The sequence below is a fragment of the Neolamprologus brichardi genome, chromosome 1 (assembly GCF_056152115.1).
Source record: "Neolamprologus brichardi isolate AB-2024 chromosome 1, ASM5615211v1, whole genome shotgun sequence".
In the NCBI taxonomy this organism is placed as follows: domain Eukaryota; kingdom Metazoa; phylum Chordata; class Actinopteri; order Cichliformes; family Cichlidae; genus Neolamprologus; species Neolamprologus brichardi.
The window spans coordinates 3,241,634-3,256,605 of NC_142104.1; the positions used below are offsets into that span (position 1 = coordinate 3,241,634).

Here is a 14,972-nt window from a genome sequence, read left to right on the forward strand (position 1 = left end):
ATTTCCAAAAGCGCTCCGACGTTTTCGGAGACGTCTGTTACCCACTAGCTCGATAGCTAGCCGGGGGCTAGGCTAACTAGAGCCGTGAGAACACCGGACTCCCGCCAAATCGTTTTCAAACCCACCGCCGTCTTTCGCTACTCAGGTTAAACATGATATATAAGTCACTTAGATAACTTAAAAATGTTATTGTTTGGCTTTTTTTTTTTAGCATTTTATTTGTTCCTGAGTAAATCGGTTTGGCTGAGATTAAAGTTATAGTTTTTACACAGCTGAATAAACGTCAAGCAGACAGCTGATTATCAGAAGTGTGAGATGCTGGAGAATATACTCCGGTGTCCTGTTATATTTTAGATAGCAAGGAGTTTATTAAACTTCACCGAAACAATCTGCAAATTTCATTAAAATTTAATAAACTATTATCTTGTCTTTATTTTTAGTTAGCACATACCTTAAACACTTCAAGCTGTAAGCTAATGATAGTTATATAAGATCAGATGCTGCTGGTGCAATAAGCTGTAAGTTTTACATCCAATGGATGATGATCTGATTAGTCGACTATCAAAATAATCGTTTGTGGCAGCCCTATATTTAACATTTTTCAATAATGAATCATGCCGCTTAACTGTGCGGCACCTCACATTGTGCGTTATCAACATTATAGTCCAGACAGATGAGGAGCAGTCGTAAATGTTAAAAATGATTTGAAAACATGTTACAACAAAAGATGTTGACGTATTATTAAAATGTGTTAAATTAACATCTGAAAAACTAAAAAACTGCGATGGAAAAGTATGGTGCTTTGTGCTGTGCACTGAGAATGATGCAGGCTGTTCAAAAGTTCATGCCAACCATTTCAATAAAAGTTCAAATCTAAAACAATAAATCATCCAGCCATTTTCTTCCACTTATCTAAAGTCAGGTCGTGGGGGCAGCAGGGAAGCCCAGACTTCCATCTCACCATCTCCTTCTCCGGGATAACGTTGAGCCTTTCCCAGCCAGCCTATAAATGCTAGCTCTCCAAATTGCCTTGGTGTCACTCCGGGGCTTCCTACTGGCAGCACATGCCTGGCGGGAACACCTTACCCAGGAGGTGACGGGCTTAGTCCTCTCCTTTTGATGTGGAGGATTGGTGGCCCTTCCCTGAACCCCTCCCGAATGACTGAACTGCTCACCCGATCGCTAAGGCAGAGCCCATCCACCTTTTGGAGAAAGCTCATTTCCACTACTTGTATCAGAGATATCATTCTAATACTGTTAACAAGAGATCAGACCGAGAATAACAGATTTTTGGCATTTCCCAACAACCGTGGACCCTCTGGTTGCAGATACAGTGGGGCAAAAAAGTATTTAGTCAGCCACCGATTGTGCAAGTTCCCCCACTTAAAATGATGACAGAGGTCAGTAATTTGCACCAGAGGTACACTTCAACTGTGAGAGACAGAATGTGAAAAAAAAATCCATGAATTCACATGGTAGGATTTGTAAAGAATTTATTCGTAAATCAGGGTGGAAAATAAGTATTTGGTCACCTCAAACAAGGAAAATCCCTGGCTCTCACAGACCTGTAACGTCTTCTGTAAGAAGCTTTTCTGTCCCCCACTCGTTACCTGTATGAATGGCACCTGTTTGACCTCATCATCTGTATAAAAGACACCTGTCCACAGCCTCAACCAGTCAGACTCCAAACTCCGCCATGGCCAAGACCAAAGAGCTTTCGAAGGACACCAGGAAAAGAATTGTAGACCTGCACCAGACTGGGAAGAGTGAATCTACAATAGGCAAGCAGCTTGGTGTGAAAAAATCAACTGTGGGAGCAATCATCAGAAAATGGAAGACATACAAGACCACTGATAATCTCCCTCGATCTGGGGCTCCACGCAAGATCTCATCCCGTGGGGTCAAAATGATCATGAGAACGGTGAGCAAAGATCCCAGAACCACACGGGGGGACCTGGTGAATGACCTGCAGAGAGCTGGGACCAAAGTAACAAAGGTCACCATCAGTAACACACTACAACGGCAGGGAATCAAATCCCGCAGTGCCAGACGTGTTCCGCTGCTGAAGCCAGTGCATGTCCAGGCCCGTCTGAAGTTTGCCAGAGAGCACATGGATGATACAGCAGAGGATTGGGAGAATGTCATGTGGTCAGATGAAACCAAAGTAGAACTTTTTGGTATAAACTCAACTCGTCGTGTTTGGAGGAAGAAGAATACTGAGTTGCATCCCAAGAACACCATACCTACTGTGAAGCATGGGGATGGAAACATCATGCTATGGGGCTGTTTTTCTGCCAAGGGGACAGGACGACTGATCCGTGTTAAGGACAGAATGAATGGGGCCAAGTATCGTGAGATTTTGAGCCAAAACCTCCTTCCATCAGTGAGAACTTTGAAGATGAAACGAGGCTCGGTCTTCCAACATGACAATAATCCAAAACACACCGCCCGGGCAACAAAGGAGTGGCTCCGTAAGAAGCATTTGAAAGTCCTGGAGTGGCCTAGCCAGTCTCCAGACCTCAACCCCATAGAAAATCTGTGGCGGGAGTTGAAAGTCCGTGTTGCTCGGCGACAGCCCCAAAACATCACTGCTCTTGAGAAGATCTGCATGGAGGAATGGGCCAAAATACCAGCTACTGTGTGTGCAAACCTGGTAAAGACCTATAGTAAACGTTTGACCTCTGTTATTGCCAACAAAGGTTATGTTACAAAGTATTGAGTTGTATTTTTGTTATTGACCTTGTTATTGACTTATTTTCCACCCTGATTTACGAATAAATTCTTTACAAATCCTACCATGTGAATTCATGGATTTTTTTTTCACATTCTGTCTCTCACAGTTGAAGTGTACCTCTGGTGCAAATTACTGACCTCTGTCATCATTTTAAGTGGGGGAACTTGCACAATCGGTGGCTGACTAAATACTTTTTTGCCCCACTGTAGCTGCATAACATTAAGCATACAATAATGTAGGTGTAATATTTATCCATCCAGCCATTGTTGCCATGTTCAGGGCTGTCACACTGTGAGAGGCAGGGCATGCTCCGAACAGGTCACCAGACTATCCACTCATCGTTTTTCCCTTACTCTGTTTGGTCACTAACAAGCTGTTAAACTTGAGGGGGGATCACATGTCTTGGTTAAGTGTAAATATTCCTTATTGGTCCACATATTGCCTGCAGGTTTATGTTTACTGGCTTGCTTACATGCTGTTGCCATTGACAGTGGGTTATTTATAGTGACTTATAGTGTGCTCTATAAAGAACGTGAAGCCCAGTGATTGGCTGGTTGTCAGAAAATGACGCCTGGTAGTTGATGTCTTTCCTTCAGTTCCTATATCTGCAGTAATAGAGCTTCTGTGGTTTTTCTTCATGCGACCAGCTTTGGACTCCAGTTCCAGCTGGTCGTTGTCTCTGTTGTACAGACACACTGTCCTCTGTCTTGGTAGCGTGGTGTTATCCTAAGGGGTGGTGAAACGCATGAGGTATGCTGATCAGGTTTGTCTGGTCCCTCCCATTCCGGTTCACAATACCAAAATAATCTCAGTACAGTAAGCTCAGTAACAGAGTTATCTCTGTTTACTTTTCCTGTTTGATCTCTCCACTGTTCCTACACACCTGGAGCTCGTGAGTCAGACGGCAAACGATTTGTTTAAATCTTGTCTTAAACTCCAGAATTTCACTTTCAGTCCCACGTCGGCCCAATTTTAGGGTTTGGCCGCCAATATTTCTGCTTGTTTTTCTGTTTCTTCGCACTGACACTGAATCCAAATCACTGCTCAGCCTGAGGCGCAACACAGGAAGGAGCTTAAACCCACTGGTTTGACCTCTGACCTCCTCCTAATTGGTGTGTTTACGTTGTGAAGTGATCTCAGGAGTGAGACTCTTCTGTTGCTGCACTCCGGATTAGAGGCTGAACTGACTGAAACTCTGTAAATCTGAATGAAAGTAAAAGCAGTGTTTTTATCACAGGACTCTGGTGTGTTGAGGATAATGAAGTTATTATTCAGAGTGGGTGGCCTCTCTCTTTCTCCCATGGGAACCTCTCTCAGCCTGCTTTGATGCGGCCCCCTCCCATCATCCTCCTCACCCTCTCAAAGCAAGCCTGAGCTGCAGTCTTAATACTGTAATCCTCGCTTTTATATACATCGTGATTCCTACAGTCTTTTTATGCCGTTACACAACAGAGTAGGTTTACAGTTTATATCAGCAACATAAAAGATGTGAAGTATGTTTAATTGGTTTACTCCTCCTGGACTGTGTCACTGAGGTTTTCTGGTTCTTCAAACGCGTATTAATGCACATTAAGAGTCCTAATGCAGAAAAGGAGAGACCATTAGCTCATCGCACCTCAGAGAAGGTGAGCTAAACATACATTAACATACTGGCCTTATTATGATGAGTTAAGAATGTCTATATTTCACATTTTCAAATATCTCTTACATATGCATGCTGTATTCTCACAGTGCTTTCTTACTTGTAGGCCATAGACAGTATAAGATCTGAATGTAGTAAATACGAACTGTCCATGGTTTACAACACGATCTGAAGTTTGGCGGTGCAGCGATGAATCTGTAAATTTCTGTGGTTGATGAAGCTGCCAGCTTTGTGTCAGTGTCATGTCAGCAGAGACGTCCATCGGTGCCCATTTATTTTCACTCCGGTTGTAACTTTTGGAGCGCTGCTGTGTTTACGATCGGTCTCTGTTTGCATCAGCACTTTAAACTCATGATCGTCCACAACCTGCCGCGGTGCTTTTCAGCAGCACAAAAATCCTCCCGCCCCCCGGTCCCCTGTCCCCCTGCACCAGCTGTCATCTGATATCCTGCTGCTAATATTGGCCTCAGTGTTGCATTTGGCTGCCAGTTGTCGCCTGATTCACATCCAGAATATTCAGCCGAGGCTGAAGGGGAACGCTGGCTGAGCAGGACGACACAACTGGAAACAGAGGGAAACTGTTAGTGACATCACCACAGGGTCAGTTCAACAGGTCTGTGGGCGCTTTGAATATGGCGCAAATACGGCCGATAAACAGAAGCGTCAAACTTTACAGTCAGGACAAAGTAAAATAAGGAGAATTTAAACGCTAAAGAAGCTGCTTAGAAAAACAGAAACAATAATGTTCAATTTTATTTATTTTATTTTTGCTGTGATGCAGTTATGCAATCTCTGCATCTGAGACTCATACAGCAGATAAATAAGACTCTGATGTTGATCGTGGTGCTGTCTTACATCAGACTGTTTGAAGCTTCTGTCTGCGCTGTGAAAAAGAAAACAAACAGTCACTCAGTTATACATTCTGTCATATTTGTAGTTTTTACATCTTTCTGATTAAACTATTATGAATTTATTAGCAAATTAGGAATAACCTATGTTGTCAGGATTATATCCATGATTTAGGCTACATCCACAGTACCCGGGTATTTTTGAAAATGCAGATTTTTCTATGCGTTTGCACCTTTCGTCCACACGTAAACGGCGTTTTCGGTCACTGAAAACGGAGATTTTTAAAAACGCCAGCCAGGGTGGATATTTTTGAAAACTCAGTTTTTACATTTACATGTGGACGAGAAAAACTGAGAAAACGCAGCGTCAAAGGTGTGCGCCTTTTTTGACGTCACACTGTGCGCCACGTTATTGTTTCGGTGAAATGAATTTCTACAATACTGTTACTGTTACTTGTACTCTCTGCAGTGTTTAAATGCTTACATATACACACACAGTTACTGTCCCTCCACACATACCACTCGGTTCTGCTTCTATGCCCCAGCTGTGTTTACTTTTTCCCACCGAGGCTTCTAGACTTCTGATTGGCCAACATTTCTACATGGTTAGGAATATAGCTCCACCTGCTGCTTTGGCATGTTCCTAGCAGCGTTTTCCTTCAGTTCTGCCTTTACGAGTGGACGGGATTATTTTTTAAAACGAAAACGGAAAATCTCTGTTTTCAAAAATACCCGTGTACGTGTGGACGTAGCCTTAGTCAACACTGGTTGTCTTTAAACTGAACTTGGACTTGAGTTCATTGCTGATGTTGTGCTTACATTCAATAGAAAAAGATGCTGGTGCATTAAAAAGCATGACATAAGCTTTTGTGACTTAAACAACTGTCACCTGTAAGTCTCCAGTCGTTTAATGCTGGCACCTGAAGGCACCTGCCTCATGATTTCCGCCCTCTGGAGGGTAGGACAAATGAAGGTTGATGAAACGCAGTGAAGCAATATGCTTTTAGATTTTCTTTCGCAACTCGGTGTGACTGATGGTATCAGTTTAGTATGAAGACACACTGAAGGCGTCCTTTATCACAGAGACCATGGATGATGCACAAACTCTGTCATGCTGTTATCTGCAGTGATCTGGATTTCTGTAACGGTCCCAGAAATCATCAACAAAATGTGCCGAAGTGTGCAGCTGAGAACGGCGAGCATGTCTCCCATTTCCCCCCCTCCCTGCACTGCTACCAGAGATGATCTCAACTGATTTATGTTAAAACTGCTTGATTACAGCATGAGTCATGCGCTTATTTGGCTCAGTACTTTAATCTGAGCATTCACAAACTTAAACAAGAAGCAGCTTTCACTTAAGAACGTGTTTCACAAGAAGCATTTAGAACTTTAAGTGAAATGTGAATGAAAGACGTGTTCACCAGGATGTGACTTTGATCTTGCAATGTGGCGGTTTGTAGCAAAGTGAGAAGTGACTGCTATAAGGGTCAGCACCTCTCAGTCAGAGGCCACATTTCTCTCTTGGAAAATGGTGGATTGCTCCTTCTGGGAATCGAGGAAAGTTGCTGCACCAACCAAGGGAGTGCAGATATCTCTAGAGATGGTGGAGCATGACATGGGTATTCACTTCATTGACTGCCCGTGCATTTTAGGATCCATTTTAAGCTGCTTTTATTTGCTTTTAAATGTTTGTCCAATGCTGCCCCTCTGTACCTCTCGGAGCTTCTTCATCCATACATACCTTCCCGGTCCCTCAGGTCGGCAGACCAGCTCCTCCTGAGCGTGCCCAGGACTAATCGTAAGCTCAGAGGGGATCGGGCGTTTGCTGTGGCAGCACCAAAATTGTGGAATGAGTTGCATGTTAGACAGGCACCTTCCTTATCTGTTTTTAAATCACGTCTTAAAACATATTTATTTACCTTGGCTTTTAGCACAGCAGGACTTGTTTATGTCTCTTAATATGTTTCTTATTAATTATATTATTTTTAATTTTAAGATATTTTATATGTAATTTAAACTGTTTCCTCTCTGTTTTATATTTGTAGCACTTTGGTCAACATTGTTGGATGTAAAGTGCGTTATAAATAAAGATGCTATGCTATGCTATGCTATGGTATGGTATGCTATGGGTAAGTAGAGGTAGCATGAGGCATTGTACCAGACTGTTGTGGAGAAGAGAAAGTGGAGGCAATTGATCTTTGTTCCGGCTTTCAACTGTGCTCGTGAGCTGTGGTGGACAAAAGCAGCCAAACTGAGCTCAGCCTTAAATTTTCCAAACAACCCCAACTGGGAGTAAACAACGGGATTGACCTTCAGTTCATGAGAGATTATATATCTTGTCTAGTCTGGGAGCAACTTGGATGTCCTGGGAAGAACTGGAAAATATTATTGGGAGGAGATATCTGGAATGTCCTGCTCAGCCTGCTGCTGCCATAGCAGACAGGATAAGGAGCTGAGGATGGTTTTGGACGTGGGTTTGGACTGGACTTGGGCAGCTCCGGGCTGCCCCCCCCCCCCCCCCCCCCCCCCCCCCCCCCGTATCTTCCTCTCTCTACACAATGCTGTCAAATAAAGACTTAAAGTGCCAAAAATAAACTAGAGAGAGAAAGAGAGAGCTTTTGTAGCAATTATCTTGTTTTCATAACCATCGGATGCCAAAATCGCTCATGACATTAAAATTAGTTGCCCAACCCCAGTCTTATATTAAACTCGCATGCCTCCTTGTAGACTCAGACCAGCTGTTGCCTTTGGTCCTGAAGGCCAGGCGACAGACAGACTCCACTTCAAGCTTCAGCTGATAATCACACGAGCTGCCCTCGTGTCCACTTTTAAAGCTTATAAAACAGCTTTTTATGTATTTTACGACAAGTTATGTATCAGTCTCGATTACTGAGAGTGTCTGTATTTTCTGTTTTATAATGTGCTGCGTTTGTTTAACTTTGCTTGGATGTATAGCTGTAAAGCACTTGGTGAACCTGTTTTTAACTTCATTATAAATACAGTTAATTATCAGGGATGGGCATTTCAGCTATCTGGAACTATTACACTGTTCTTTCAAGAACGCGCTCCACCCCAAACCACTCTCCAGTGACGCTGTGCATAGTTCTGTATAGTTGTGCAATTCATCAAAATGTAATCTTGGTTACGATCCTGGTTTCCAGCGGCTATGAAGGCAAGACATTTGACATGAAACAATTACCGTCCTTTTTTTCTGTCTTCAGTTCCCCACTCATTTATTCTTTGACACACCCCCCCCCCCCCCCCCCCCCCCCCCCCCGGTCAAAAGAAAAAAAAAAAAAAGAGAGGCTGTGGCAGGTTTCATTCAACTCATGCCAAAACCTCTTTCTCCTTTATTTCTCTGACACTTGGCACTCCATCCCACCACACTTTACCCTGGTGTGTTGGTGTGTTGAGCTGTGTTAGCGTCACCTTTATTTCCATAGAAACGTCCTTCCTGGCGGTGCTAAAAACACAGGAAAATATGAAAAGTGTTTTTTTCCCACAATATTTAAAACTGAATGCATATAATTGTCCACTGCAGATCTTTAATGGTTTCTGTTGTGTTACTTCCTCTTCATGGTGAGGAGTTGGTTGAAAATTAGATTTTCTTATCGCTTCCTTGCTGGTTTGTAGCTGCAGGTGCTTCTCAGGTGCTGCATAGCGGCGACCTGCTGCTCCTGGATCGTTAACTACAGGAAAAGGAGGAAAACTGAGCTTATTTGTCTGTATGAGTGAAGCCGACGCTGAGGGCGGAGCTGCCAGTCAGTGTGCTTCCGCCTGGAAGGTTAAACATGTTGAATTAAAGAGGAGGAAGAGGAGGCATGGACACACACACCTCAGAGGGCTGTCTGGAGCCAGACGGGGTGCGGATATTTTTACCTGACCAGTCGCCGCTACTTCCAGACCAGTGGATCCAGTTACCGCTGCAGACGGGGCCTCCCAGCCACACCTTCAGGGCCTGCCTTCTGTGCTTGGCCTTGAACATTAATCAAATGTGTCAATTGGAAGCACGCATGTGTGTGAGAGCAGCTTTACAGACACATGACAGCTGACTGTGGAGGTGCAGCACACTCACATGACGTGTGGTCATAGCGGGAGAGGAAGCTGCTGTGGTCTCCGAGGCGATCCGATCGGTCCCTTTGATCATTCTGAACAGATGGCAACAGAGGAGCTGTTGTCTGTTCTGGAATGTGATGCAGAGGTGTGGTGTTTTTATAGACAACAGCTGGATGTTCTGCAGACACACACTCACATGTTCTCTCCTGTATCCTCTGCAGTTTGGGCTGCTGATCGTGACACACACAGCCCAGCATTAAGGCCACATGAGCTGAAACTGATTATTCTTTAATACCATGAAAGCACCTTTTGTTGGTCTGAGCGGCTCATTATAGAGCGGTTTGGTTGAGAGACGTCTTTTATCAGCAGCATGATAAAATCAGGCCAGAGGAGCCAGAGAGGACTTCCTTAAACGAACAAATAAACAAAACAGTCAGTCTGCATCAGATACTGTACTGTACAGCGCACAGTAAAAGTAAACTTGGAAAGAATTAGGCCTGCACATTGTTTTCAGCGTCAGCGCAACTGTTTTATTATCCGTCTCTTAACGCAGGGTAGTAAGTTTGACAATCTCCACCTTTCAGAAAAACAGGCCAGCATTGATTGTTTGATAAGCACAGAGGCATAAAATTCAGATGGTGATGACAATTTGTTACCAGCTCTCAACTTCAATCCATAGTTGAGATGTTATCGCGTCGTCTGAAGCTCACATTAAAGAAGATTGAAACCTTGTGTGTTTAAAGGTTGTTCTGTAGTGTGTCTGATTTTTGGATCTGAAAATGTGAAAATCTCATTTGTGGCATCTGTTAAAGTGTAGCAGAGCTCTTAGATTTGCCAGCTGAAATAAATTACCTTTGAAGTAAAACGTCTCTTACTCTTTGCAGGACTCTGAATCTTTGGACCGGTGCATCCAGTCGGCTCTGGCGGCCCTCTACCCACCCTTCCAAGCCACATCCCCAACTGTCCTCTGTCAGGTCCTCAGCGTTGTGGAGCGCTGTTACCGAGGAGACGGCCTCCGCTACCTCCTCCACTTCCTGCTGCCGGCAAAGCAGTTCTTACAAAACCTCCAGCAGGATGCCTGTGTGAGTATCTCTGCATTTCCCCGAGTAATCTCATCACACCTTTAAGCGTCCTTAACTTGCGCTCAGTGTCTGTTTGTTGTGGATTCACTCTGCTGTCTGTTGTTACATCAGGTTGGATGGTGAACACGAGCAGACAGGAATCTCTGCACAGATGATCACTGTTTCTGAATCAAATGACTCACAGAATATTCGTGTCTGTTCCTGCCTGTCGTACGCGTTCGACTCCAAAGCTCACGTGCTCGCTGCTGGGCGTTCACGTCCCGTCAGATGATCCCGTCTTGATGCAACTTTTGACTCTAAATGAACAGAAAGATGTCAGACTGTTTGAGGGACTCATTAACTGAGCAGCTACAGCAGCCTAAGTGGATACAGATGTGCCACAGCTGCCAAACTTTTAAACACTGTTCTCTTGTTAATGACAGATCAATCAGTACCTGCCCTTCAAAATAAGCTTTTGTATTTTTTCACTTTTGTTAATGAGGCTATGCAAATTTTTCCAAGTCACAGGCCCTCAGAATACAGAGGAGTGGGTTTAAATGAAGTCTCAGGATCACTGCATGATCCGAATAGCGGATGAAGATGCAGAACTTTTAGTTTCCCCTCTAAAGTTTAGTAAACCAAATAAAAGGGACGTGGCATCTCATGCCAGAGAAAATTGTCACAAGCTGAACAGATGGTGCAACAACCTGCAGACAGATCATCCGTGGATCCTCTGTGTCCTTCTCGAACTTTGAAAATCTTCAGGGCCTAAAGTTGTTTGATCATTATGTTGAGACTGTTATATACAACAGTGTGGTATAAAATGGAGCTGTTTGAATGTTTTGATCAGCCACCTGCCCTCCGTGCTCCAGTGCTCGTTTCTGTTCCTCCGTGCCAGGGATGTCCAGTTGATTTTACAACGTGGGCCACATGGAGCCCACTTTCATCTCAACTTGTGTGTGGCAGTGAAAAGAAGTTTGACTACACATTGCAATTTCAGAATTCTGTGTTTTTCTACCTGTTAAAGGAATTTCGCTTCATTAAAGAAAAAAATTCTTCACCTTTTCCAACATGCTCCAGTGGGACAGGTTGGAGTCTGTGCTCCTCATGTTGGACACCCCTGCTCTATGCCATAGATGTTAAATCAGTGCAGGTTTTGCTATTAAAACTATGATGTATCCTGTGATACTGATGCTCAAAGTTAGCAAGATTTTAGATTTAGATTGTTACACAAGGAGAGATGTAGTTGCAACTTATACCCGTGTGCTTTTAGGGCAAGTTATTTGACAATGAAGGTAAACTTTTGCATGATTTCTTTAGAGATTTCAAGTTATTGTAAGAGATAAATCAGCTGATTCTGAGGGGATCAGGTGGGAACTTTACTCAGATTTAATTGAATCTCTGTAGTTGCTCTGTTTGGTTCCAATATTTGGAGAAGGTGTTAGTTTGCACCCATACAGATGATATTCTTTAGCACCAGGATTTTAATGACGCTCTGTCTTGACTGTGATGCTCTCTTCTCTCCTCAGCTGCAGTACTGTGGTTTCCTGTTTCGTCATGAAGGCTGGCCTTTGTGCATCCACGAGAGGGTAGTCGTTCAGCTCAGTCATCTGGACCCACGCCTCCTCCGTCCAGGAGACTTCTACCTGCTGGTTTCTCCTTCTGCAGCCCCACCCCCTCCTCGAGCACACAGGGCCTCCTGGAGGGGCGACATCCCGTTAAAACCGCGCCTGCTCCTGTGCAGCAAGTCGGCCGGCAGCCATCATGTGGAGCAGCAGGAGGTGTTTGGCGTAGCGCTGCAGTCTCTCTTTAGCATGGCCTGGTTAGACTCCGTCAACAGGGAGAGGGAGCAGCGCGGAGCATCCAGGTTGGAGCGCTGCCTCCTCTCCGCCCACGGAGACGTCTTTAGGGTCCCGTGGGAGGATCTGGTCTACCCACAGTTCATCAGTCGGCCCTGTGCTGCTCCGAAGGAGGACCAGGACTCCTCCATTAAGGGCAAAGATGTGGCAATCAAGACATCATCTGACAACAACAGAGAAGCAACCTCTTCAAGTGATGTGAAGCACCTCCCATCTTCGCCTAAAACCGACCAATCACCAGCAAATAGCGGGGGCGAGGACTCGGAGGGGGAGTACGTGGAGCTGACGGAGCTCCCGCTTCCTCGCTTCTCCCCACAGAAAGGCTCTTTAACCCAGTCCATCAGCCTGCAGCACCGAGCCAGGACAAGTACACATACCACCACACACACACTGTCTGCTGCTATCGCACACACTCCTCAAACCACCAACATACACTCTGCTGCTTCCACACTCACTGCTCACGCACACAGCAACTTCCCGCAGCCCTGTGAGGATGCAACCTGCAGGCTCATGGAAGAGAGCATCCACCAGGACCACCGTGAAGCTGTGGTCCCGACCCCCTTCTCCTCCTCTGCCCCTCCTGAAGTCACAGGAACATCCATCTGTGAATCGGAAGAAACAAAAGGTACTGACACAGGCACAAATCTGAACACTGAACCTGAAACCTGCACAGAAATGAGCGTGGAGGAGGGGGGGGAGGAGCGAAGTAACAAGGAGGAAGCTGTAATGTCAGCTGCTGAGGAAGAAGAGGAGGTGCCAAAGGAGGAAGAGTTCCCAAGTGATGAGGAGGAAGCTGAAAGTGAAGATACAGAGGGAGATGGAGAAGACGAGTTGAATGAAGATGGAGAAGATGAGGTAGAAGAAGGCCCAGAGGAAGTAGAGGTCGAGGAGGAGATTCAGGTTATGATTGTGCAACAAAGTAAAGAAAGAAATGAGGATGAGGAAATGGTGACAGACGATGCAAGAGGAGGAGAGACAGAAGAAGAAGAAAAGGGATGTGGAGAGGTTCACACAGATAAAGACTCTTATTTTGAAAGTAACGCAAAACAAAAGCAATCTGAGGACTTTTATTTAAAAAATAACACACAACAAGCACACTCCATCGACTCGGTAACAGAAACGGATTATAAAGACTCTTATTCTGAAAATAGCACAAAACAGAAACACTGGGAGGGCTCTTATTCTGAAAGCAAAAGTACAGAACCACACTGCGAGGACTCTTATTCTGAAAACATAAAACCAGTAAAAACCTCAAATTCTGAAAGTGATGCACAGCAAACGCACTCCAGTAACTCTTGCTTTGAAAGTTGCAAAACACAAATACATTCTGAGGAATCTTATTCTGAAAGAATAGCTACAGAATCATATTGCAAGGACTGTTATCCTGAAAATAACAAACAACCACTACACACTGAGCACTCTTATTCTGAAAACACAGCACCAGAAATGCACTCCTTGGACTCTTATTCTGAAAACACAGCACCGGAAACGCACTCTGTGGACTATTCGGAAAACATAAAAAACGTAGACTCAGAAACCTTATATCCTGAAAATGCCGCACAGCGTGCACACGCTGTTGACTCTTATTTTGAAAGTAACAAACCACAAAGTAAATCTGAGCAGTCTTATTTTGAAAACATAGCTACAGAGTCACGTTGCGAGGACTGTTATCCTGAAAATAACAAACAACCACACATTCAGGACTCTCATTCTGAAAACACAGTACGAGAAGCACATTACAAAGACTCTTATTCTGAAAGTGACACTAAACAGACAGACTCCAGTAACTTTAATTCTGAAAATAACAAGCAAGAGATGGCAAGAGACTCTTATTCTGAAAGCAACATAAAAGAAACAGACACTGAGGGCTCGTATTCTGAAAACACAGCACCAGAAACGCACTTCGTGGACTATTATTCTGAAAGTACAGCAAGAGAACGACACGCTGACTCAGAAAAAAATAAACAGTGTCACACTGAGTGCTGTTATTTTGAAAAAACGGCAACAGAACCATATTACAAGGACTCTTATTCTGAAAAACAGACACAGCACACATGCTCTGAAGGGCCCAGCACAGGATACAAGCAGATCAAGGATTTGTTTTCTGAAAACAGCACACATCTAACACAACACAGGGACTCTTATTGTGAAAGCAACACACTGCAAACGCATCAAGGAACTTTTAATTCTGAAAAAGAAACACAAACTCAGAGCTCTTCTGAAAATAATACAGAAGACTCTCACTTAGCAAGCACATATTCTGAAAGTACACCTGACCCTGGGGACTCTTATTCTAAAAACAAAGCACATTGCGATGACTCTTATTCTGAAAGCAGTGCACTTCAGGGACCCACAGAAGAATCTGATCAATCCAGTACTGGAGAGAATAATACGGAGGAGTGTAAAACACTGCACTGCGTCTCCACACCAGCAGCACATCAAAACTTGCTTCCGACAAAAGCTGAGGAGTCCAACAGTGGACAGGAAGTCCAAAAAGAAGAAGAGCGGTGGAGCTGTGAGGAGGCTGCTGGAGCTTCAGAGTGTCACACTGAAGGTACATGAACCCGTTTCTCCTCCTCAGTACATTTTCCTCTCCTGCTTTTCCTCCCACAGACCATCAGACTCACTCTTTCTCCTCCTTTATCACATCCTCCTCCTCCTCCTCTCCTCATTGGCTGAGTGGTTCCTCCTTTGCATCTCTTTCACTAAAACTACCTTCGACTTCACCTCCTGTTTTAACTCACCTGTGTGGCTGCAGGAGCAGCTCGTGAA

General features: G+C 44.3%; 1 protein-coding gene across 3 annotated transcripts in view; it reads left to right on the forward strand.

Annotated features, from left to right (window-relative positions):
* The window catches only part of plekhg4 (pleckstrin homology and RhoGEF domain containing G4), a 78,844-nt gene that overhangs the window by 43,774 nt on the left and 20,098 nt on the right, over positions 1 to 14,972 (forward strand). For all 3 annotated transcript variants that reach the window (XM_087840763.1, XM_087840782.1, XM_087840803.1), the window contains exons 2-3: positions 10,165 to 10,362; positions 11,871 to 14,754. In XM_087840763.1, the coding sequence (XP_087696889.1) occupies positions 10,165 to 10,362; positions 11,871 to 14,754 (3,082 nt within the window). The remainder of the gene's footprint in view (positions 1 to 10,164; positions 10,363 to 11,870; positions 14,755 to 14,972) is intronic.